The sequence below is a fragment of the Callorhinus ursinus genome, unplaced genomic scaffold (genome assembly GCF_003265705.2).
Source record: "Callorhinus ursinus isolate GAN/ISIS: 27379988/994484 unplaced genomic scaffold, GSC_fseal_2.0 scaffold12, whole genome shotgun sequence".
NCBI classification, from domain to species: Eukaryota; Metazoa; Chordata; class Mammalia; order Carnivora; family Otariidae; genus Callorhinus; species Callorhinus ursinus.
Window position 1 is genome coordinate 61,357,021 of NW_027397074.1, and position 26,191 is coordinate 61,383,211.

General features: G+C 37.0%; 1 protein-coding gene across 1 annotated transcript in view; it reads left to right on the forward strand.

The window, feature by feature from the left end:
* The first annotated feature begins 2,730 nt into the window (after nucleotides 1–2,730).
* The window catches only part of KCND2 (potassium voltage-gated channel subfamily D member 2), a 489,380-nt gene continuing 465,919 nt past the window's right edge, over nucleotides 2,731–26,191 (forward strand). Inside the window, exon 1 of the mRNA XM_073899120.1 lies at nucleotides 2,731–4,890. Coding sequence (XP_073755221.1) covers nucleotides 3,776–4,890 — 1,115 coding nt within the window. The 5' untranslated portion in view covers nucleotides 2,731–3,775. The remainder of the gene's footprint in view (nucleotides 4,891–26,191) is intronic.

Consider the following 26,191-nt stretch of genomic DNA (forward strand, 5'->3'; position numbering starts at 1 on the left):
GTCACTGGTATATCACAACAAGGGAACTTTTGAACTAAGAAAAGGGTAAACATAGCGATACCTGTGGGAATTTCAAATACAGGGTGGATAAAATAATTTGCATTTCCATTAGGCATTAAAATAAAAAGGAATTGATATTGAGTACCATTTGTGTGTATCAAGTTCTACACTGGTGTTCAGAAGTATTATTGTTTAAACCTCACAATAGACTTAGAAAGTTTTATTATCTGCAACTTCTGAACAAAAGTTAAGTAATTTGCCAGATGAAACAACGCCTATGAGTAATTTCTTGGGCTAGAATTTGAATCTAGATGGGTTCAGCTTCTAAGCCCACATTTTTTCTGTTGTATCAAGAAGCTTGTGGAGAGTGGGGGAGAACAGATCTCAAAGTCTTCTTAAAAATTGTGGATTTTCTATTCTTGCTTATTTAAGGGTTTTTGTAGTGTTAAACATCTATGTTTATATTTCTAAGTGTTCAGTTTCCTTCAGGGAACTTTTAAAGGCTCTATTTAGGATCGCCTGCCTGGTGTTTATGGGAGGTCATGCCCGTTTGGCATCGATTGAATATTCATGGCTCTCCATTCTTTGGAGACACCTCTAATGCTGGCACCTTATTTTCTGGATTAAGAAGGGGTTAATTTTCTTACAGTAATTGTTAAGTAGTCTCCTCTTTATTTTTCAGTTAACATTTTTTTCATGTATGCAGGCTATGTAGATTTGTTAACAAGCATCTTTCACTGCAACTCACCCAAACAGATAAACAGCAGGTGTTTTCGGTTCTGTGTTTCCAAACTTTCATGGTGCATTAGCTCTGACTTCATTAACTACTAACATGGGATTCCCCAAACCTCTATACCAGTAAGTAAGTAAATAAAAATATCTTTCCATCTCTACAAAAAATCCTGCACATTAGAAAGTTTGTTTTTCTCCTTCTCTGGTGAGTTTCTGTATACTCTATTTTTTGTTAGTATCCTTTTGTTGAGGTATTCCATTTCAGATTTTTAAGGTTAACACATCCCGCCTAAGATCTCTAGGGCTTTAAAGTCAATTCAAGACTATACATCACAGTCTACTTACTTTTCAAACTAAGAACACAGGAAGCCTTGAAAAGGTAACTTTTAGGTAAAAATTAGACTTCCCCCCCTTAATCAATATAGATGAAGTCTCACTATTTCTAAAGACCTTTATCATCACTATTATTCCATAATCGAAATTTAATTTTCAAAGGCATTTCAACAGGAAACTCTCCACATCTCCTCCCATAGCCATGGAAATGTAGACTCGAGTCTGGGTAGTGTATCTCACATAAATACTAAAAAGGTGGATGGAGAGTGGGGGATTGAGGGTGTTTATGTGATCTGATCTTTTTTGGGATCTTCACTTCATTTTGATCCTTCACCTTTCCAAAGCGTCCAAACCGTAGGTGTAAATTTAACTTCTCTCCATTCACGCCATCTAGTGGTTATAAGTGGTATATGTTTGGTTTTAAGGAAGATTCCTAATGACTGGGCGGGGGGGGGGGGACGGGGTACACGAAAAACAAAACGGTTGGTCGCGACAGTTTCCTAGTCTCTCACCCCATCACTTACCCCGCACACGGACACCTTTATAAAACTACTTTAACCCTTTTAGAGATGTGCAGAGATACGCAGAGAGAAGGAAGGGGACGCACGCTCACAGAGACTCACGCCCCTTGACGCTGACATTTAGAAAAGGGTTCTAAATCCTTCCTGTCATTCTCAAGGGACGAGAAGGGAGTTGTGGCAGGACCTAGTCCGAGAGGACTGTCTGACTTTTCGGCAAGTTGGATAGATGACATATTAGGTCCTGCAACGTTCCACATCTGGTTTGAACAAATAAAAAGAGAAAGAGGGAAAAGCACTTAAAAATTCCGCCGCGGGGCTCTGCAGGTCTTGCTACCCAGTAGCCCCCAGAAGACAACCAATTCCTGCGCGTTCCGCTCCGCTCACCCTCCTTCCCAGCTTCTCTCTCTCTCTCTCTCTCTCTTTTTCCCTTTTTTCCCACGCTCGCCTTGAACCGGGTCCCAGGGAGGCAGAAGCAAGGCACCGGTCCCCTTCCTCCTCTGCTCCACCAAACCACCGCAGCCGAGCGCGTGAAGCTTCCCTTTGTTCGTTCAGGCTGCTCTCCTCCCCGGCAGATCCACCTGGATGCTCTCCCTCGGTGACATTTTGCGCCGGGGCTGGTGGGTGGCTGGGGTGGAGCGAGAGGAGCCCGAGGGGGCGGAGGCGGAGAAAGGTCAAGCCGAGGGAAAGGCAGGAGACGCCTTTCATAACCTGCGTGGTGGGGCGTGCGCGCGGTTATTTATTTATTTTCTCCTTATTTATTGATCGCACGAGCAGAGCGGCGCGGGGAGCCGGGGGAGATGCAGGACCACCCACTGGCGGGGAAGCAGCCAGCCGCCCTCCCGCGCCCCCGCGCTGCCGAGCGCCTCCTGCCTCTGCGCTCCGGTGATTGCCCGTGCCGGGCCCGGCACCGGCTTCGGCCCCGGCCCCGCCGTGCTGCTGCCGCCGCCGCCGCCCGCCCGGCCGCCCCGCAGCCTCGCAGCGCCGCAGCCCCGCACCGCCCGGCTCGGGCCCCGGCGACAGCGGCGGCGCAGTAAGTTGGCAGGAGCGAGTCCCCTCCGTTCTCGCCTCCCCCGCACCTTTTGAACTTGTTGCTGCTGCTCGGCTCGCCTGCGCCTGGCTTTTGGAAGGTGAAAAGGAGGAGGGAAGCATAGAGGGATGGGGGAAGGGGAAGAAGAGCTCGCTTGAGCTTTATTTATGCTGTCTGAGCGCATCGGATTCGGCTGCTCGGGAGCTGCTTTCTCTGCTTTTCCCTTTCCGGGTGCACGGCGAGGAGAAAGTCTCTATGCAACTCAGCCCCGGCGCGCACTCTGCCAGGTATGTACCGCGAGCGAGGCGCGTTCTGCGTGGAAGCAGATGCTGCTGCTGCCGCCGCCGTCGCGGCGGCGGCTGCCAGCTCCCGGCTTCTGTAACTGTCACACTGCACCTGAGCTGAACTTGAAAAAAGATAGTGAAGGGGCGATTGGGCAGACGCTTTTGACAGACACAGGGGTGCTTGTAGACGTGGGGGAGGAGGATCTGTATTAACGCCCCCCACCGTGCCCACCGCACAGCACCTCCATCTCTGCAAACACGGCCCAAGGAGTAGAGGCGGCGACCGGACTCCCAAAGAGACATGGGGCAGCGGCTGTGACCGCATCTCGGAAGCTACAACAACAGGTCGCCTTTCTGAGACTCCTTTGGCGGGAAGGGCCACTTGGAAAGGGAAGGTTTGAAAGACCTAAAGGGGAAGGTGGAAGGGTTCTCTAAATCATCAAAAGAATACCACTGAGTGACTACCCTTCGTTTTCTGTATCCTACACGACGCATACTGACCCTACATTATCCAGACTGTGTCAGGGGAGAACTCAGACACCTGTTTGAAGAAATTGCTGCATCTAGAGTCACTTGTGTACTTATTTGTGACAGGAGTGGCCTGGTTCAACTGCTGGAAGGGGTTTGGTTAGGTTCTGCTGGGCGTGATTGTTAGGACATTGTATTTTCTTCTTCCTACTACGAATTCCTGTGTTGGAGGGAAACTTGCCCTTCTGCGAACTGTGACTTCCCCAGGAGCCCTACGTTGGCATAGGAGTGATACTTCCGGACCTCATTTCTCAGTGGTATTTTGTTTGACGGGAGGAAGTGAGTGATTGTGGCTACTTTGCCCCGTCCTAGAGGCCTGACTGCCCTTCTTGCCTCCACGTCAAGGAACCATGGCGGCGGGTGTAGCAGCCTGGCTGCCCTTTGCCAGGGCAGCAGCCATTGGGTGGATGCCTGTGGCCTCGGGGCCCATGCCAGCTCCCCCGAGGCAGGAGAGAAAAAGGACTCAAGATGCTCTGATTGTGCTCAATGTGAGTGGCACCCGTTTCCAGACATGGCAGGACACCCTGGAACGCTATCCAGACACTCTGCTGGGCAGTTCTGAGAGGGACTTCTTCTACCATCCGGAAACTCAGCAGTATTTTTTTGACCGTGACCCAGACATCTTCCGCCATATTTTGAATTTCTACCGCACCGGGAAGCTCCACTATCCTCGCCATGAGTGCATCTCTGCTTATGATGAAGAATTGGCCTTCTTTGGCCTCATCCCAGAGATTATTGGCGACTGCTGTTATGAGGAGTACAAGGACCGCAGGCGGGAGAACGCGGAGCGTCTACAGGACGACGCAGATACTGACAACACCGGAGAGAGCACGCTGCCCACTATGACTGCTCGGCAGAGGGTCTGGCGAGCATTTGAGAACCCCCACACCAGCACAATGGCCCTGGTGTTCTACTATGTTACAGGGTTTTTCATTGCTGTCTCAGTCATCGCGAATGTGGTAGAAACAGTGCCATGCGGGTCTAGCCCCGGGCACATTAAAGAACTGCCTTGTGGGGAGCGGTATGCAGTGGCCTTCTTTTGCTTGGATACAGCCTGCGTCATGATCTTCACAGTTGAGTACTTGCTTCGCCTGGCTGCAGCACCTAGTCGTTACCGTTTTGTGCGTAGTGTCATGAGTATCATCGATGTGGTAGCCATCCTGCCTTATTACATCGGGCTGGTGATGACAGACAATGAGGATGTCAGCGGAGCCTTTGTCACGCTCCGAGTCTTCCGGGTCTTCCGGATCTTTAAGTTTTCCCGCCACTCTCAAGGCCTGCGCATCCTGGGGTACACACTGAAGAGTTGTGCCTCAGAATTGGGCTTCTTGCTCTTCTCGCTCACCATGGCTATCATTATTTTTGCTACAGTCATGTTCTACGCAGAGAAGGGGTCTTCAGCCAGCAAGTTCACCAGCATCCCTGCTGCCTTCTGGTATACCATCGTCACCATGACTACACTAGGGTAGGTGCCATCAAGGGAAATGGGATGGAGGTTGAGTGTATGTGAAGTGATTGTGGACCCAGTAAGGTTATATAATTCAGAGGAAATATCTCTTTTCTAAATGGGTTTAGGAAAGCACTTTCCAAATGATTTTGAGTAACTCTTTCTGTATGAAATGGGTATGACATAGCGATTGAAGTATTTAGGGGATTTGCTAGCAAATGTTGAGTATTGATGCCTAAAAGTGATAAATACACAAAGAAATTTTAGAATTTCTGAATATGGGGAAGATAATATTATATATATATATATATATATATCAATACATGAAGATATGATAATGAAAAACACAAAATTGGTGCCCAAATAAAGGTATGAATATGCATAATATGTACTGAAATGCCTAGAAAGTATTCCAGTGTATTCAAGTGAAAAGTTTTCATGTATATTTGAAGTATTATTTTCATATAAATAGATAGTTTTGGCATTCGTTTTTCCTCTAAGAACCATAATTCTTAATTTACAACATTATAAAACATGGATTATAGATATCATTATCCAGGGATTTTGTAGTATCTATGTACATATTCATATACATGCATTTTCATTTTGGCTGATAGGTTATGCAGTTTTAGAGTATCAGGGATGGAACTGATCAACTCTACAAAATGAAGTAGATTGATATTTGCAACATATTTAAGACTATAGGTTCATAGTTTCAGAAAAAGAAGTCAATGACTATCACTCAGGCAGTCTTTTTTTTCTAGAGACTACAGATCCCATCAGGCAATGGACCTATGACCATTGAATACACGTAGAAGACAGAGTAGTATCTGGTGAGACTGATGGTCACCAGGGGCCGATTGTATTATAGAATTTTGTGCGCTCTAATTTCCTTCTAGAATTCTTCTGTGTATTCTTTTTTTTGGGGGGTGATGGTGTTTTGCAACCAATGGGGCATATCCCAGATTAATGTTTTTTTTTCAAAAAATAAATATGAATCTAGGATTAAGATTTTTTTTAGATGGTAGAAAAAAGGAAAAGTATGAAATGATTAGTGTTACTCAAACTGCAGAAAAGTAGCACAATATATATATTATAGGCTCTAATAAAATAAAATGGTTAGAGCCTTTTACTTTTATGAGTTCTTAGGTAAGCCAGGTAATGATGTTAGTGCCCCTTCTTCAGCTTTATGCTGCTTTTCTTGCATAGTTAATCAGTTCAAAAAGGGTTTGGTAATGGCTGTAGGAAAAAGTTATTTCCAAGGTTGCTTTTTAAAGTTTTGTTTCTGGCTCATTTAATTGTCTTCTTTAGATGACAATGTGGTTATAAAGTCAACTTAATTGCATTAGCCATATTGTGTTGAACAGAAATTCTCATATTGTCATACGGCCAACTAATGGAATATTTCATATGTGAAGAATTTTTGGCTAAGTTAATCAAGAAATTGTGCTAAACTAAAGTACACTACTTGTGATTTTGATTTAGTTTCACATATTTTTTTAAGACCTACTGGTTCATTAAAAAAAATGAATGAGTGAAAATTCATATCCAACTGCTTATATGTCCATTTTATCTTGTTGGTAGTTTTGTGACAAATTTTGAAGGTGCAGTATAGGTGCTTATTTCTTCTCAAAGAAAATTTTATATATGTGTGTGGTTTTGAGTCTTGTTGTCTTTTTGTCATATGAAATCTTTGTTAGGGACAATCGGATAGTGCAAATCACTATCAGGACTTCAAATCAGAAATACATATGAATAGAAAGAGAACTCTGTTTTAAGAGGAATTAAAGAAACATTAAAAAGAAATATATATTTTTTAAAATTTGGTGTCTATGGTAGTGTTCTTCATGAAGTATCAGTGAATCATTTTAATTAAATTTTATTAAGTTAATCATTTAATACCATATACTGTGTATATGAATATCGGTATTATAATGAATGTTGATGAGATGCTAATTTCATCTGGCTAGAAGTTCAGTTCTAGACATGAGAAGTTACTATTATTTTAAAATTTGTTTCCTGAAATGACTTTAATTTTTTTTATTTTATTTTGAAATTTAGTTTTGCTTTCAGGAAGAAAAAGAGGAAAGTATTAGCTCTTAATGACTTTTTTACTATATAAATAAAATATTTATAAGCATCTACTTTTTGAAATGATTTAAGAAACTGAATCATAATGCCCATGTCAAATCTATGAAATGGATTTAGTAGTTGTGTTCTGTATGTAAGTAGATTAGAAGAATTAAGTATATATACTCTCTCAAAACTTGGAAGCAAAATGGTAGTTACTTTTAAGACTTAAGTTTCATTGAAGTTGAAAATTTTAATTTTCAGGAAATTAAACTAATTAATGATCTGATGGAATATAGCAGTCATACTTTTAAGATGTAGAAATGTTGATGCAATCAAAGTATAATCCATTTATTGAAAAATATATATGAACATTTAAGAAAGTATATGCTTTATAATATAGCAAAAGTTTCTTAGAAAGACATCTTCAGTTCCTCACCAAAATACAGTTATAATGTATTTTATTTTCCTAGAGAAATAGATTTTTGTTTTAAAGATCCTGCCTTTTTGGTGTCTTTGGTTGCATTGTGACTCAACTGCTTTATTTAAGAAGAGAAAATATTCAACAAAAGCTATTGCCTGAATTTATTTTTTCACTGTGGTTTTATACTTAAAAGCTGAAGTGTCAGCCATAAACTTTCCGGAAAATATGCAGTAGTTTGAGTTAATAATCAAGCTGTGTCTGCTAGATGACCAAGAATTCCCCATTACACTTTCTGAGCCCTTTTTACTTGGCTGTTATTTTTAATTGAGCTAATATTCATCAATAAATGATAATAGACGTGAAAATGGAATCCTAAACAGTGGTTATCAAAAATATAGCTCATATAAACATTATCTACATGAGAAGAAAAGATGAGAGCTTTGTAACTCAGGACTGGCAGAATTATCTACTTCTCAGGTGGGTTTTGGTCTGAAGAAATGAGCGGGTCTATCTTAGAACTATTGTGTATTCATCTAATCATTTTTGTGCTCCCTGAAATCTCAAACATATCACACACTATAACTTAACCATGCTTGTTATGTAACTGATTATTCAATTTGCCAGTAAAATTAATGCTTTGAAGTATAATTTTAAGCCTACCCATTTCCTATTAAAGTAAGAAACATTAAAAGCACAGTTTTAAAAAATCTGTGACAGAAAGAATATCAGAAAGATTTTTTAGACCAGTGTTCAGATTGGGTAGCCATATATATCTGTTCTTCCATTTCATCTTTTCTTTCTCTGCGTATTTATTGACCTTCACTGGCCCTCAGCATCCTTTCACTCTCCCACCTCCCTCCTTTCCATAATGTGAACCCTAATTGCTTCCTTAAACAGCCCTGGGAGGAAAAGAAACTGGAATTCCTCTTTTGTCCTAATGACCTTTGGCAGAGAGCATCCAGGTGTTATTTTTCATTCAGGTGGTAGTACTCAAATTGTGCCAAATTTAGGAAATTTTCAAATGTTAGTCAATAATCAAAAATGATTTTGTAAAAAATATTTAACAAGCTTACCACTGTACCTCAGGTTCATGACTTGTGAGTTAGAAGTGGTACCAGGTGGCACATTAAATAATTTGAGGAGCTTGTATGCTAGGCAACATCTGCATTTTTGGTCACAATTACTAACCATTTAGACCCTTGGTTTAAAAACAGAAGTATTGGGTGCCTGGGTGGCTCAGATGATTAAGCGTCTGCCTTCGGCTCAGGTCATGGTTCCGGGGTCCTGGGATCGAGTCCCACATCGGGCTCCCTGCTCCTTGGGAGCCTGCTTCTCCCTCCACCTCTCTCTCTCTGTCTCTCATGAATAAATAAATAAAATCTTAAAAAAAATAAAATAAAAACAGAAGTATTACTCATAACATAAAACTTAAGAACTTGAGAAGTATAATTTCTGTGGTCCACCACTTCTTTAATTTTAAAACAGAGTTGTTTTATCAAAGTTTTCAGTATGGGAAAGAAAGCCACTATGTGGCATTTCTGTAAAGTTTATGTTTAAAATGCAACTTTATGGAGTGCCTGTGTGGCTCAGTCAGTTAAGCATCTGCCTTTGGCTCAGGTCTTGATCCCAGGGTCCTGGGATTGAGTCCCACATCGGGCTCCCCACTGAGCAGGGAACCTGTTTTTTTCCCTCTGCCTGCCCCTCCCCCTGCTGTGCTCTTTCTCTCTCTTTCTCTCTCTCTCTCTCTCTCTGTCAAATAAATAAATAAAATCTTAAAAAAATGCAACTTTATGATTTTAACTACATACATTATATTCTGATTTCTAAACAAATCTAGGAAAAAAGTTCATCTGGGGTGCCTGGGTGGCTCAGTTGGTTAAGTGACTGCCTTTGGCTCAGGTCATGATCCTGGAGTCCCGGGATCGAATCACACATCGGGCTCCCTGCTCAGTGGGCAGTCTGTTTCTCCCTCTGACCCTCCCCCCTCTCATGTTCTCTCTCTCTCCCATTCTCGCTCTCAAATAAATAAATAAATAAAATCTTAAAAAAAAGTCCATCTGTAGTGTGCTATCATCAGAAACAAATGTAGTAGAAGTACATCTGTGCTCTCAGAAAACTCAGAGTAGTCCATTTATAAGACTAAAAAACTAGCTCTATAATATTTCGATTTTAATAGGTTTGATAAATTGCTATTTTAAGGAACAAGAACACAAAATAGTTTTTCATCTCAGTATTCCTAACAATGTATCAATATCAGGGTGTTCTCTTTTTAGAGTGGCATGATTGGAGAGGGATTATATATAAAAATATGTCACATATGTTTTATGTACATACAAATTTTATATATCATATACAACATATAAATATATTAAATATGTTACATGTTATATATCTTCTAATATATATGTTACATAACATATATGTTAAATATATATTATTAAAAAGAAGAATGAACTCTTAAATATTTTCCTGCTACCAGTCACTATTCTGACTACATGTTGGGAGTAAACTTGCAGAATTATTTACATAGAAACTTTTGGTTTACCCAGTTATTACTCAGGTAGAATTACTTTCCCCTGCATCAGCATCTGCACATAAATATTGCTAGCATGCAAGGTGGGAAGTACCAAATGTATCTTTCAGATGAGGAGCCATGCTATGGGTAACACCCACTTTTATTTTTGCATACTATGTGATAGTGTGTATGACTTTTTTTTTTTTAAGAGAAAGCGCACACCATATGATGGGGCAGGGAGGGGCAGAGGAGAGGGAAGCGAGAATCTCAAGCAGGCTCCATGCTCAGTGCAGAGTCCGACTAGGGGCTGGATCTCACAACCCTGAGATCATGACCCGAGCAGAAATCAAGAGTCAGATGCTTAACTGACTGAGTCACCCAGGCTCCCCGCAGACTGTGACATATATTTTTATAAAATTCTTTATAGATCATGTTAATTGGGGGAGTTGAAAATGAACTTTTAAAGAAATGTAGAGAAATGTGATATGCATTACAGATAACCAAATCTGAACTGTCTTTATTTTGTTTTAGTCATCATTTGAATATAGGTAGTATATGACATGACATACATATGTATTTTTTAAATGTGTGTATTTACCTAGTATTTTCCTTTTTTTTTTTTTGTTTAATAAGTATTTACTTGGTTGCCAAGAAGAGGTATGTCAGGAAAAGATAATATGTGTTCCATCAACACAGCACACTAGAGTAGGGCTATTTTCTAATTCTCAGTGGGTCTGTTATGATATATATATATTTTTTTTCTTTTCAGGATTTCCCTTTAGACTACGGGTTAACTTGATCTTATTTTATTTGTAGAGTTATTTCATTTAATTCTGATGCCATGTATGTTATATTTGTGTAAACTTTCCTTGCAATTATATTCATCTTTGACAATGAGTTAATGAACTTCAAATTTCCTATTACCTAATCTGAATTCCTGTGAAAAGAAATTTAGCTGTTATTTATTTAAAATCCATCATTTTACACATGCAAGACTTTTTGGGGCTTACTGAGAGTGACTTAATTAAACAGCAGCAGCATTTTTTTGTTTCATGTTTTTACTTATTTTTTTTTCTGAAGACCTTAAAACATTATCCAGGAATATGTAATAATAACTAACTGGGGATTACTGCTGATGCTACAGGGATAAGAAAAGGAATACATCCTCTCTTTATTTTATTAGCGTAATGCATTTGCTCTTGTGACTCACACCACATTTCTCAGTATCACTGCTAGCTCTGCATTAACTTACACAGTTACTGGGGTTTAACCTGATGGTGCCCAACTGACATAATAAAAGTATGTGTTCTTATTCGTGAACCGTTAGGCCATTTGGAAGCAAGCTATATGGTGGTAAGTATTTTACCTGGCCTGATGAGGAAGAAAATAAATCAATTTTTTGCTTGAATTGCCTAAAAAAGAGTTGGCCTATGAGTTGTTAAAAATGATACAGTTTAACTTCTATTTCATTGAAAGAACAGGAATGGTGGAAAGAATATTCACCAGAAAGGAAGTATTATTTATCCTTCAGAGCTATAATGATGATTTTACTCTTTTTTTCCCCCAACTCTTCATATGTCTTATACTGTTTTCTGAGCACTACATACATATATATAGTATATACTATATAGTTTTTTATATCTAGTGTATGTGTATATGTATATATTATTTAAATTTATTTAAATACATAAGTATGTATTTGTATTATATATATGTGTATATATATGACCATTGCTATCCCATTGGCTGCAGTAGCTAGATTTGACAGTGTGGGATATGGTCTGGTATTGAAAAGAAACCCATGGGTACAACACCATCTCTACATTTCTGTGCACATTGAGACTGTCCCTTGCTTTAGTAGATCCCATTGGAATGTTACCCTTTAGTCTCTTCCTTTGAGAACCAGACTCCAACCATGATCTTCTCCATGAAGCCTTCTCAATCCCATGCCGACATCATCTATAGTTAGGATTTTACTTGACATTAGTAAGTGCGATTTTATGTATAAGTAATGGTTTGCTTCTTGCCTTCTTAACTAGATTGAAAGGCTTTTGACGTATGGGTCTATACCTTTTGGGGACTTATCACCTACTAGTTCAGTGCCTACATGTAGAAAAATCTATATTAAAGCTTTGCAGGCCACGGTACGAGGTGATACCTGCACACCATGGAGAGCTCCTTAGCTGTGGAATGGTACCATCTCAACACTGGCAATAGTTTACTAATCTAATCTTTTGCTTCGTTCAGTGTTAGGAAGAATTGGATTTTATTATTTGAGTATTTTGTCTTTGTACTACAATCTACCTTCTTTAGACTTGGGAGAACTATGAGACTCCTCTACTCTTTGATCTGTAATTTTCTTCAAAAGTTAGAATTAATGGCTGTCAATGGCTATTTCCTTAATCAGTTTTCTTCCTGGTGAAGGCTGGTAAATTGCAGAGGACTCTAGGAAGCATACGGGGATATCTTAAAACGCAAACGAATCAGCACAGAAATGTTCTGCCTTGTCTTTCAACCTCAGTTCCCACAGTAAACATGAGCTGGCACTTTTTTCTTTATCCCAGGCCACTCGTTTATGCATAAAATGGAATTGTTTAAAAATAGTGAACTGTTGTCTATAAATGACACATAAGATAAATGTAGTCTATCCGAAAGAAGAAGTTCCTATTTGAAGTGATTAAAAGGCAGGTATACAAAATGTAAACATACATGTAGATGCATATCCTGGCATGGTACAGTGCACTTTGCATTGGGAATTTTGACATGTCTGTTATGTAAAGAAGATCTGAATTATAAAAAGTGTGGAGAGAATAGGGAGTGAATTATCAGAAGTTAATAACGAGAAAGAATAACATTGAAAGAGTAGGATGACAGTTGAAATAATGTCAAATAGAAGGGGAAGGTTTTGTTCTAAAAGTGAAAGGTCTTGTCTTTTTTGCTCTCATGTGGGCCTGATTCTTCCATTGTCCTCATTTTCTTCACTTTTAAGAATAACAATAATCGTGCTTTTGGGAACCCACAGTTTTATCAGTAGCATATACTCTCAGCAAATCAAAATGTGACTCATGGAGTTCATTTCAATTTAAGAGACTTGTTGATCATTGACCACAGCAGTAAACAGAACTGCCAATTTCCTGACCTTAAGAACCATGTATTCTAGTAGCAGAGGCAGAAAGTAATATATAATTCCAAGTAGCAGTGGGTGCTACAAACAAAATAAATGGGGTAAGAGTGTATTGTTTTGGGTAGGAGACAGACAAGACCTTTCCAATGGGAATATTGGAGCTGTTGGCTAACTGAAGGGATGAAATGAGTTCTGTGACTATCTGGATAAAGAGCTTTAGATGAAGAGAGAAAAGGAGTACAAAGACCTCAAGGTGAGAGGAGGCTTGGTGTATTACACCTAAGGCCACTGTAATTAAAGCAAAGAGAGGGAGGGGCTTAGTAGCAAATGCTATCTGAAAGGTAGTAAGGACAAGATGATGTGGGACATTGTAGACCATAGTAAAGACTTCAGGATTTATTCAAGACATAATGGGGACACATTTGAGAATTATGAGCATGGTAAAGATAGGGTATGATTTTCGTATTAAAATGAGCACAAGCTCTGGAACATTTAACGTTTTTTTAAATGGTCATTTTAACATTAATTTCTTCACCGTATATAAATCCTCACCATTAGATTCATTATACTTAACTTGAATTTTATATCCACTTATTCATGAGATTTTCCAGAAAAATGGAGTATTTTATAAGAATACGTGATTAAAGTATTCCCAACTGACAAAAATAAAACTAGTTCAAATGAGAAAATGAATTCTACACATTAGCTAAAAAGACAAAAATGTTTCTCAATAGATATGGAGCTATCTGGGAAATGACTGGGGATTATTATTTATTTTGAATGTAGATTTGCAGACTTATAGTTGTCAATTCTAATGTTTGTGTTCAAGAAAGTCATATATACTTTGGATTCTACTTAAAGAATTTTCATTCCTCTCTCACTTTGCAGTAGGTACATGTTCCCTGTTCAGGTGTTTGGTTGTTTCTGTGAGTCTGAAAGAAAAAAGGGTTTACATGTCTTAAAAAAATGCCAGAGGATATGTATTTTTAAAGCCAAATTAAGATGGAACCATGCATGTAGCTGATGTGTATATGTAATGAAACTTACAGAGGTATTGCTTTGGTAAAAATCACCATGCTGGAGAATAAAACGTAAACATGAATGCATAATTGGAGAGCACTTGGATTTGGAAGAACAAGAAATGGATTAACAACATAAAAATGCAAAAAAAAAATTGTGTGTGTGTGTTTCCCAGATGAGCAACTTGTGAAAATAGTTCCTGACTCTAAGGGAAGTCAGCATCTCACTTTGGCATTGTTTCCATCAAAACATCTGTCCTTCAGATAATTCTGCATCCTACTCAGTACTTCTATCTGGAGACTTGATTTCTGATGATATAAGCTAGGGTTCATGAGGGTCATCACAAAGGAAAAAAGTCCTGGTATTCCCTGTCCTTTGCATGTGAAATTGATCATGACAATTACACTGTGATAATTACTAGCCTTTCTTTATTTTGAATGGGGAACTGGTTTCTTTTCATCTTGATGCAGAAATTGAAACTATGTAACCCTATACCATGTTAATACATTTTGGAAAAAGAAAATCCTTATGCCTATTGTTTTAGATCATACCGTGGAACTTTTGTTTCCAATTCTTACCAAATGTGGTGTTTGGGAATGAAAAGTAAACACATGTATTTGTATTCTTCTTAACTTAGATCAACCTAGTAATGCACTATTGGACACTATAATGCATATGGTTAGATGTAATTTTCTGACACTATTGGGTCAGAAAAAAATATCTTATGGACTCTCACAAATGTTTGGTTTCCTGCTTCAGTCTGAAGGTATTAAAATCATGGAATTTTGATTTGCAGGGATCTTTAGAAGTCATCTTGTGGAAACTTCTCAGTTTATACTTGAAAAAACTAGGAAACAAAACCACAAAGCTAGTTAGTGGAAGAAAAGCTTGATTTCTAGGGACTCTTTTGAAGTCTAATGCTCTTTAGGGCACAATTCACTGAAGTCTTTTTTCCTCCATATTTCTTTCTCTATTGTATAATCTACTTTCACCATTAAACAAAATATTACAAACAAAGCAGAACAGTAAAACCAAGTAGTGTACATATATATAACTAGTTCATAGCCCCCCATTAGATAAAAAGTTATATATATATTCCCCATTTATACAATAAATTATATATATAAAACTATGAACTAATGTAGATAAACAAATCCATGCAATAAGTCTCATCTTGTCATTCTTCCCTTGGTCATCTGCTACTTGTTAAATCTTTTAGAAATTAAAGGGAATTAATTATTAAATTGAAGTTTCAACTCTGAATTTTAGACAATTATCTAAAGTTATGATTTTGTTAATTTTAATATCAGTGGTGTTGAAGCCAGGCCATGAAATCCGTGTCGAATCATTTGTTTGACTTGCTTTAGTCTGAAAAAATGGAATTCAAATTTTAGAATATCAGATGCATTCATAATTTGCCCCCAAAAAATTGTGTTATGTTTTCTTCATTAAGTGAAAGACTATGTTAAGGTTCAAATGAAAGAGTATTTTAAAATATTTTTCAATTAAACAGCATAACAATGAATATATTTTGAGGAGATCATCTCAAGATTGTTTCTATAGTACATTTCCACTTTGAAAAACATATAAAATATGTTTTTTTAATCCCTGGAATTATTAAAGGGAAAACAACTTCTTTAATTCCCTTGAATTGTTTAAAAAGTTAATATTCTGAAAAAATAGTAAGCAGATACATCTAGTACTTTGGGAGAAATCTTCAAGATGAAGCCTAATTGATAAATCATAAGAGGACCTTGCATTTCAATAGAATATATTTAAAAGAGCTAAGCCTTTGATACTGTTTGCTTGGAGAGCTAAGCCAAGATGCATTGCTTTTGTTTTACTCCAGATACACGGAATTTAACTAATTATCTTTTTTTTTTCATGACGCACTTCTATCATTCATAGCCCTCTTTATCATTTTATTTGTTTAATAAATTTTAATAATGTGATATGCACACTTAATATGCTCAGGTGAGAGCCTACCCCCAAACTAAAGCTATATCATTGATATTAACCTACATCTAAACATTAGCACCTCTTTTTCCCATTGTGTCCCACTGTCTTTGTCTACTGGAGATAACCATCATCCTGTATCCTGTATTTATGATTCTTAAAACTATATTTTTAATTGGGAGATTTTGTTAACTTTATGAAAGGCTATCATGTTGCACACAATCTTTTGGGCTCTTGCATGTAATATATCACCAAGTTTCATCTGTATTATTGCTATGCATTATAATCCATTTTTTTGCTACTATATAATATCTTTTTCCATTATGTGATTATTCCACAGTTTATTCAACACCTCTGTCTTTAGTGCCTTTCAGGTTAGTTCTAGGGTTCTTTTTTGTTTGTTTGTTTGTTTGTTTTTTGGTAGAGTACTGATATGCAAATTGTTGGCATGTGCAAATGTTTTTCTTCTGTATATAACCTGGAGTGAAATTGGTGGGTCATAGGTATGAATGTTTAACTTTGGGGGATGAAGCCAAATTTTTCCAAAGTTGCTGCATCAATTGATACTTCTGCTAGCCACAAATTAATAAATAAAACTTCAGAAAAGATGATTTCTATGAGGCAGTGAGATGCAATGGGAAGAGGAAGTGCATATGGTTAGATGTAAGTTACTATGAAGAAATTAAGAATGGCTTTTTTATTGGCATTGTTTCTACCTTGATCTTTTTGAAATGAGCAGGTAATATAATTGTAGCAGTCCCAACTTGCATTGTGTTTAACCCCATTACTTGTAGTTGGATTTTTCTTTTTCTTTCAACCTGAAAAGGTTTACTCTGGTAAACATTGCATTTATATTTCCACAATGTGAAATATTTTGTTAACTTTAACATTGTGTTTGAACTCAAGGCCAATAATATGAAAACATCAAACCTGAAAATATCTTGAAAGGCTTTGTTTTACTCATTCATGTGAAATTAAGAATGAGTATTGAAAATGATATTCAGTTGGCTTTCTGACACTTTATAGTATTTTATAAAATGTTACATGTAACTTTCTACAAATGTGTACAACCAAGAAACTGTTCAGATCTCCATTCATATTTTCTAATTTATCACAATATTATGGCAGTTAGAAAAAACTGTGCTGATTTCAAGGCACCTCATAGACATTTAGAAGGAGATGCATTACTGTGAAACAGGATATATGAGTAAATGTCAAGAGGAAATTACCTCCATTTCAGGAAATTCTTAATTATGGAAATTAAAATGAATATTATTTCCAGTTCTCCGTGGATGACCTTGCATTTTTTTTAATGTTTGCAATAAAAGGCAAGTGTTTTGAAGAGCATAATTAACTTACAATGTATATATGTTGATCTGTTGTCTTTTTTAAAAGATAGCATTTGGGCTTTTGTCTTTAAAAATCACATGAATTTGATACAAAATGTCAGAAGATAACAGTAAATATTCTCATAAAAAAGAAAGAATATAATTTACAAAATGGCTATAAACTCTTTTCTATGGAAATAAGGCACTTTTTATTCAGGATTGGCACAATGTTAGAGTAGTAAAAAGTGAAGTGCTATTGATTTCACGGAGAATTTTATTATTTTCATGTGAAGAGTCCAAATACCTTCATAATCACCTAAATGAAAAGTAAGATTATTTCGTTTCAGAATTAAAGGGTGTTGTTTTTTCAGTCAAGTAGCAAATTTTAGCAATGTGCTCTGAAATATACAATTTGAAGCCAAACTGAATAAATTAAGAAGTCATTTTGGACTATTCACATTACTTTTACTTCCATCTCCTTATTATTCTCCACATTATACAGTGTCCAGTTTCTGGATCTGTATCTGTTATTTATTTATTTAAAGATTTATTTATTTATTTGCCAGAGAGAGAGAGAGAGCACACAAGCAGGGGGAGTGGCAGGCTCCCCAGGGAGCAGGGAGCCCAATGCGGGACTCGATTCCAGATCCTGGGATCATGATCTGAGCCAAAGGCAGACACTTAACTGACTGAGCCACCCAGGCGCCCCTCTATATCTGTTATTTTAAATATTACCAAAATATGTGTTAAGGTATAGTGCATATATATATTTTTTTTATTTTTTAAAGATTTTATTTGTTTATTTGAGAGAGAGAGAATGAGAGAGAGCACGAGAGGGGAGAGGGTCAGAGGGAGAAGCAGACTCCTTGTTGAGCAGGGAGCCCGATGCGGGACTCAATCCCAGGACTCCAGGATCATGACCTGAGCTGAAGGCAGTCGCTTGACCAACTTAGCCACCCAGGCGCCCTCGTGCATATATATTTTTAAAAAACACAAACACATAGACATCAGTACAAAATGTATAAATATGTAAATAAGTATTATCTACATGTTCATAAGTTGATATACACATACTGTCTCCTGTTATTTTTCTGGGAGGACACAATATGAACTATTGATAATACTTTTAAGTGGGGGAAGGACAATTTTATATTTCATTTTGTACCTTTTTGTATTATTTTTTTTCCCATTAGCCTACAGAACTTCTGTTAAAAAAGGACTCTGGTGACATTTGAGGCCTTTCTCTTCATATTTTTCTATGTAAAAACATTATCAGATGTTATTTAAAATTAGATCTCTTCTCCTACGATAACCCTTTTGATGACTCACTCAAAAAGGTCTTAAATATAGAGGGTAATATAATAGAAATGGCCTGGATTTAAATACCAGCTCAATGATGTTGGTCAAGTTACTTAAATTCTGTTTACCTAAGATTCCCCATTTGTAAAATAGGTAAGCAATACCTGCCTCATAGGGCTTTTATGGAAATTAAATGCAAATATGTAAAGTTCTTAAAACATTACCTTCTACAGAGGTGCTACATGAGGGATTATTATTATATTATGATTATTATTAAATACATAATATTAATATTAAATATAGTACATGTTTTTTTTGCATAAGAAAAAGTAGTAAGGGAGCAGGAGGAAACTTTGGGAAGTGATAAATATGTCTGTGGCCTTGATGATATGTTGGTTTCATGGGTGTATACTTATCCCCAAACTCATCAAATTGTAGACATTAAGTATGTATAGCTTGGAAGGAAAGGGAAAAGGAAAAGAGAAAGGAAAGGAAAGGAAAAAGGAAAGGAAGGGAGGGACGAAGGAGGGACGAAGGAGGGAAGGAAGGAAATAAACTAGGAATAGAAGGGGGGAAAGTCTCTAGTGGGTCACCCAGTAGACAATTAAGCAGGAAGTGATCCTTGAAAATGAAGAGATACTGATTGAAGACACACCTTAAGCCCAGAGGTATTTCCTATTTAGAAACTGGAATTTTCAGTCATCCGATAAAACTTTTTGTTGTTGAAAATTCAACATTTAATGAATTTGGATTACCAAATTACACAAAAACTTTATGTCTCTGGCAAACCTGTTTTGGAATTATATGCTTAATCATTCCTTTATTATTTTTTTAACTATGCCGATTTTCAAAGAGGATTTGAAACAGTTAGCTGTCAAATGAACGAAAAGATTAAAGAAACAAGTGCCAACTATTAAAGATGAAAGGGGAAAACAATTATGGTAAATAAGACATTAGTGAACATAAAATCAGCTCTGAATTTCCTGGCAGCCAAAGGAGAAAAGGAAAGTGTAGCATGTTTCACAGCTCTATTTATCTAGGAAGGGAAAATATACTTCCTGAGGAGTTTCTTTTTAGAAGAGGTGAAGTCTAAGAAAATCTGGTCAGGTGGATCCTATAAGCTGGTTATTTACCAACATAATAAACAGTGTCTGCACCAATAGTTTCACAAAATATTTAGAACTATTTTTGATTTGGCCTTTTTTATGCAAAGCAAATAATATTATAAGAATATAAAGGTATTTTCATAGGAAATATAAATGATGTGATCAAAAATGTGTAACTTGCAGATAACAAGATTCATATGGAGAGTTCAGCAAATTCTGAGTGACGTTTCACTCTGTTTGGACTGAAAGCCACCAGAATTAGGATCACCTGGGACACTTACTAAAAATGCATATTCTTGATGTTCACCTAAAACAATTTAAATACTCTCTGGAGATAGGAACCATGACAGCTGCATTTTTACTTCTCACCTCAAATTTTAAGAACCACTGATCTGGAAGAATGTATCTTGAGCCTATCTCTACTGTTATCATCCTGGAATATTACTGACCTTGAGCTGGAATTTTGAAATGAGGTAAAAACAAACCATGTAAAATAATGATCCAGACAAAGTAGCTAAAGTGATCGTTTTCAGTATGACTTAATCAATGTGTATAGAGAGAAACATAGGTAGAAATTCAACAATTTTGAATATAGGTGATAACCTGATTGATTCTTTATTGCAAAAGCCCTATTTTGTTCTGTGCTATGAAATAAAGTGTCATGGACAATAACCATTAGTACTAGTATTCTGGAGAGCAACTGGAATAAAGAAGACACAGCTGCTTCCTTCGGGGAATTTAGGGTTGTATGTTTTTAAAGTTATTGATTTCTTAACTGTCAGGGATGGGTGAATTGAGCTTTCCTTAGTGGAGGCCCAAGTTAACTGACCATTTGGTCATAATGAAAATAAAGAACATGGGATCTTGGTTCAGAGCCCCAGAAGAAGGGGAGAGCTTATGAGGAGTAACACAGCACCATGCATGAAGATAGTCTAAATCTCATGAGATGAAAATTTTCTTTGGGTAAATATTTTTTCTCCTTTTTTCCCCTCTTTTTTTCTTCTATATAAACAGAAAGTTGATTTGAAAGGATTTACTTTCCAAAGATGATAATTTTTAATCATATGTTAAAGATTTGAACCCTGGAAGATCTAAAGATAGAAAACAAATTACTGATGGATTCTTAGATCATAATGGAGCATAAAAAGGGGTTTTATATAAAAATCTACTGAATGGGTGATTTGATGTTGAGCTTTTTAGTTGGCTTTTCATGATGTTAGCCTGTCCAAAATGACTTTGTGTTCTTTCCTGGTAGATATAGGGAGGTATACAATAAGTTCTAGGTGCGGAGAGAACTATCTTGTGAAAGATCTGTTGAAGATCACCATGGCCAGGGATTGATGTTCACTTCCTGTCTTGGAGGATGCTATCTTATTAGCTGTGGTTACGGGATTTCTGGTTATCAACATTGATAAAAAAAGGAAACCTATAGTCAAAAGTTGTGATTCAATTATAAAAGTTCTGATGAATATAATCTTATTCAAACTCAAATATTGCTTAGTGTTGAGATCAGGAGTTCTTTTTTTTTTTTTTTTAAGATTTTATTTATTCATTTGCGAGAGAGACCGAGAGAGAACAAGCAGGGGGAGAGGGAGAGGGAGAAGCAGACTCTCTGCTGAGCAAGGAGCCCCATGTGGGATTCGATCCCAGGACCCCGGGATCATGACCTGAGCCGAAGGCAGACGCTTAACCGTCTGAGCCACCCAGGCACCCTGAGATCAGGAGTTCTGACATGACATTTGAAATCTTGGATCGAGAAATGTGTAAGGAGATAATCTGACTCTTACAGTGGAGCAAGGAAGAGTCTACATTGATTGGGCCCCTAATCTGTGGCAGGCACGACCCTTATAGACATAAACAGTATTATTTTTTCCTACCATGTATTGACTGCCTCACTTGCTTTACCGTATTTTGATTCCTACTGGTAGGAGATAAATGAAAATATGAGAAGTAATTAATAAAATAGAAAACATGAAATCAAAATTAGTAAAAGCACATTTAAGTTCAAACAGCTGGAACTAACATTAAGAAATCAGGCAAACTTTTAGCTCAAATAAGAAGCTGGAACCAAAACAATAGAACATGTTCTAAGAAGCAAATCTGAATTTTGACATACGAAGTTCTTCTGGGAGAATCCCAGAAAAGATCCAACAAAAAATTAATGTCCCTGATCCGGTATCCCAGCAAAAGAACCTTATGCTTCTATGAAAGATTGGAGCCTTGAGCCACAAGATAAGTAAGTCTTCTTCCTGCAGAAAAGCTCAGTGGATTGGCCTAGAGCAGCTACTGTCCTTTCCCTGTGCCTTAGGTCAGATATCGATGTCAGCCAAATATCACACAGCCCTGCTTCCAAGTGCTGACCTGCTAGTGGAATCTCAAATATTGAGAACACATTTTTTTAACTTTTAATCCAAGATACATTTTAATTGGGTCTATAATTCTTGTCCACCTATATTCTATTATTTTTTTTTTGAGAGAGAAAGAGCAAGAACACACACATGCTGGGGAGGGAGGGGGAGAGGGAGAGAGAGACTCTCAAGCAGGCTCCATGCTGAGCCCAAAGCCCCACCTGGGGCTCCATCTCATGACCTTGAGATCATGATCTGAGCCAAAACACTCCTCGCCTTTATTTTAGTTGATTTAAGAGGAAACATTTTTACTGAAGAGCTAGGCATACAATAACAAAAAAATCATTTGTTTCTACACTCTCATTGTGTTTCTGTTTATTTATAGTATCTCTAGAAACCAAATAGGGGAAAAAAAAATCCATGGATCTATAATGCCCTAACTGTAGACTTGTGTTTAAGGTGCCTCAATATGCCTGCTGACAAAAGTTCTCTCTTCAGAGAACCTCAGACTTGAGTCGAAATCTCCCCGACAGGTTTTATAACAATGGCTAGAACATTGCTTTGTGGGTCACAGATACTGAATAAAGATTTTTTTTTTAATCTTTTTACTGTGGAGTTAAAGTTCCAATTCATTTTGGGAACTTAACATCACTCATAATACAGTTGACCCTTGAACTGTGTGGGGTTTAAGGGTGCTGATGCCCCCCATGCATAGTCAAAAATCTGCAGGTGACTTTTGACTCCCCCAAAACTTAAACTTAACTACCAAAACTTAACTACCAATAGCCTATTGTTGAAAGCCTTGCTGGTAACATAGACAATCTATTAATGCATATTTTGTATATTCTTTTTATTATATACTATATTCTTAACAGTAAAGTAAGCTAGAGAAAAAAATGTTTTTAAAGAAGTCATAAGAAGGAGAAAATACATTTAAAATACTGTATTTATCAAAGAAAATATGCATGCAAGTGGATTCGTGCAGTTCAAACCCGTGTTGTTCAAGAGTCACCTGTATTTCTAGCTGCTGCTCTCTCAACTACACATCCTGGAACATACAAGTAGATACATACATAAGTAAAATTTCCACAGGTGCAATGTCTTCAGCTCTACATACATTAAAAAAAATGTACATGAAATAAATTTCTAGGGGTTTGACACTTTTTTAATATGATTGATTCCTCTATAAAACTGTTTTCCAAATCCTTATTCATTTTCCTTAACCTTCGAAAGAATTCCCCTACATTTCTGTGCTATTTCTCTCATCTCTATGCTGTTGGCTCATAGCTATACATATCTACCCTGGGCCATTCTTCTGAGCTTCAGACAATAATTTCCAGATTTATGCCATCAAGAAATATTATGCCCTTAGCTTTTATAGACAATAAGCATAAGTAATGGCCATATAGAGAATATTTCTAAATCTAATGCAAAACCATTAGACATAGAGTATTGTCTAGCTGGCACATTACTTACCATCCCATATTATTAAGAGCTATGAAAATATAAATATATATCTATTTTTTTTCTTGTATGCTGTGTTAGAATTTTGATGTTTCTGGTGTGACTGATGAGAAAAAGTCTCAGGCATGTCCAGGGTCACCAGTAATGGGTGCCATGACCAATTAGTGATGACAGCCATAGTAGGGAATAGAGGAGAGTTTCCTTACCTGCCATAAGCAGAGTCTCAGTGGCAGAAAAATGCAGAGCATATTCTGGGCACAGTGTGTAGATTCATTTGGCACTAAAATGTCTGTTGAATGTTGACTGAACAAAAATCTGGGATCACTTGTCACTCTGAATCTTAATAAATTCTGCTGTGAATGGGTTTGAAAGTAATTGTAACATAAATAATAATCCCTTCACTTATCAGTTATGTTTGTTCTCATATGTACTTTTCTTATGTGTTTTGACTCTCATAAGTGATCAATAAATATCCATGGAATTCATGAAACAATAAATGGCAAATATCTTCCTGAGCACATAAAAATTTGAGTTATATTTTTGAAATGGGAGAAACACTTTTAGCAGGAGGATGGAGCAGAGATTGAATTAGATGACACTTGAATCCTTTGTGGTCTTAACCCTTGAGACCCCCAAATAATCTGTGACATGACATATTACTTCACCTTACTCTCTGTAACTCTCACCATTGCTAGAAGATTGGTATTTATTAATAATCTGTGAAATTGATGTACAGTAGGTTTTGCCTACAGTCTAACATACCAGAACACTGTTGTTTAACAGAAACAAATATGATGCCCAGAAACACAGAAAAACAAGTATACAGTCATATACAAAACCTAGCAAGTAAACACAGAATCCAGATTTCATTTAACTCAAGGTATTGACTGTTCCTATGTGCCAGAAAATATACTTGGCACTATGAAGGAAAGATGTAAGTATGAAAGAATAAGTTCTGCAAAGCTGGGATTTTAAATCCTGGCTCTTCTCACTGACTGACTCTGCAGAGCCTGGGTGCAATGTAAAAATATATTTGTGTTTGTGTGATATAAAATGTGTGAGGAACTTTTTAATGCTTTGAAATGAGCGATCATTTGCCTGAGTTGGAAAGAACGAAAGTCAGCCATCAATTCTTGTAGTTAGGTTAGAGTCTGTGGAGTATATGAAATTGCCAGGATATTTGAACATGGATTTTGTCCTATCGGTGCCTCCCTTCCTCTTTTCAGGGCTGTCCTGATAAACAGGAAAGAATGGCTAGGATGCATGCAAGCTCACTTTTTTTTTTTTTACCCTTTAAGTATGAATTTTTGTTTTTTATTTATTTTGTTTTTAATTTTTTATTTAGATTCATGCAGGTAAGCTAACTTTTGAGCTGATTTCTATATGTGTTGTTTTTCTCTTAATTTTTTTTTGTTGGTAAAGCATAATCAGTGTTTGCTTTTTTCCAAATAGTTTAAGATCGCCTATACCCATCGTAGTTTTAAATGATGCACAACATAAATGGATAAATAATGCGGTATTACAATTGAGAATATTACATTTGCTCTCTAATATAAATATGTTGTTCCAGAGGTAATTACATTAAAACAGATTAAATTGGTCTTTATTGTAAATGTTCTAGTTATATTTTGAGGTTCTTTGTTTAAGATTTTATTTTTAAGTAATCTCTACACCCAACGTGGGGCTCAAACTACCAACCCAGAAATCAAGAGTTGCATGCTCTACCAACAGAGCCAGCCAGGTGTCCCTGTTGTAATTAGTCGTATTTTGAAAAACACATTTCTGTGGCAAGAAAGCAATTAATTTAAATGTTACTTCTCGATTTTCTTAGTGCCTCTGCTCCCTTTGTCCTCATTAATTTCCACTCATGAGCAATGGTATCCAAATCCCTTTTGATTTCATCTTCATTGTTTAAGCCATCATAACTCATGATGCCTACATAAATTTAGTGGCATGCTCACAGACACAGACATTTAGGTAGAATTTTTCAAAAAGTAGTTCTTTCTTCTTCAAGAACCGTAGAATCTTGAAACTAACAGTTTTCCTGTAGGTCACCTAGTTCACACTTCCACTAGTTGAAAGACTGTCTAGTATATTCTGTATATTTATATAGCCTTCTATGAATTTTTTGAATATTCTGTGTAATTGGAAGTTTAAGGCAACCCATTTCTTTGCAGCAGGCCTCAAATTTTCAGCAAGTTTTTAAAAAAAAAAAAATCAGAGGAAGGTGTCTGATGGTGTCAGAGGATTTATCCAAATTAGGTTTTAGAGATTGAACAGAATGAGTTTTCTTTTTCACATTCTTTCTAGGGCTGTCCTTGAAGAGAGGTATCATGTCCCCCCTTATAGACTTTTCTCTGCTGGGGTGAACTTCCCTAAGTCTTTTAAATGTTGCTATGTAATGTGTGTTCTGGACCCCCCTCATTGCCTTGATCTCAAATCCTCTGAAGTTGATTTGACTGGAAGAAAGTACATTGAGATCATGACCTGCCACAACACTAACACTGTGTATCTCTGAATGGTGCCTAAATGCAATGACTTGTATTGATCTTGTGGTAAAATAACAGGTCTTTTATTTTTACTGGAAATGCTATAAGACCATTGTGTTCTTCTACTTATAGTATTTACTACTTAAGGATAAATTCTACCAGATTTTTAAAATCTT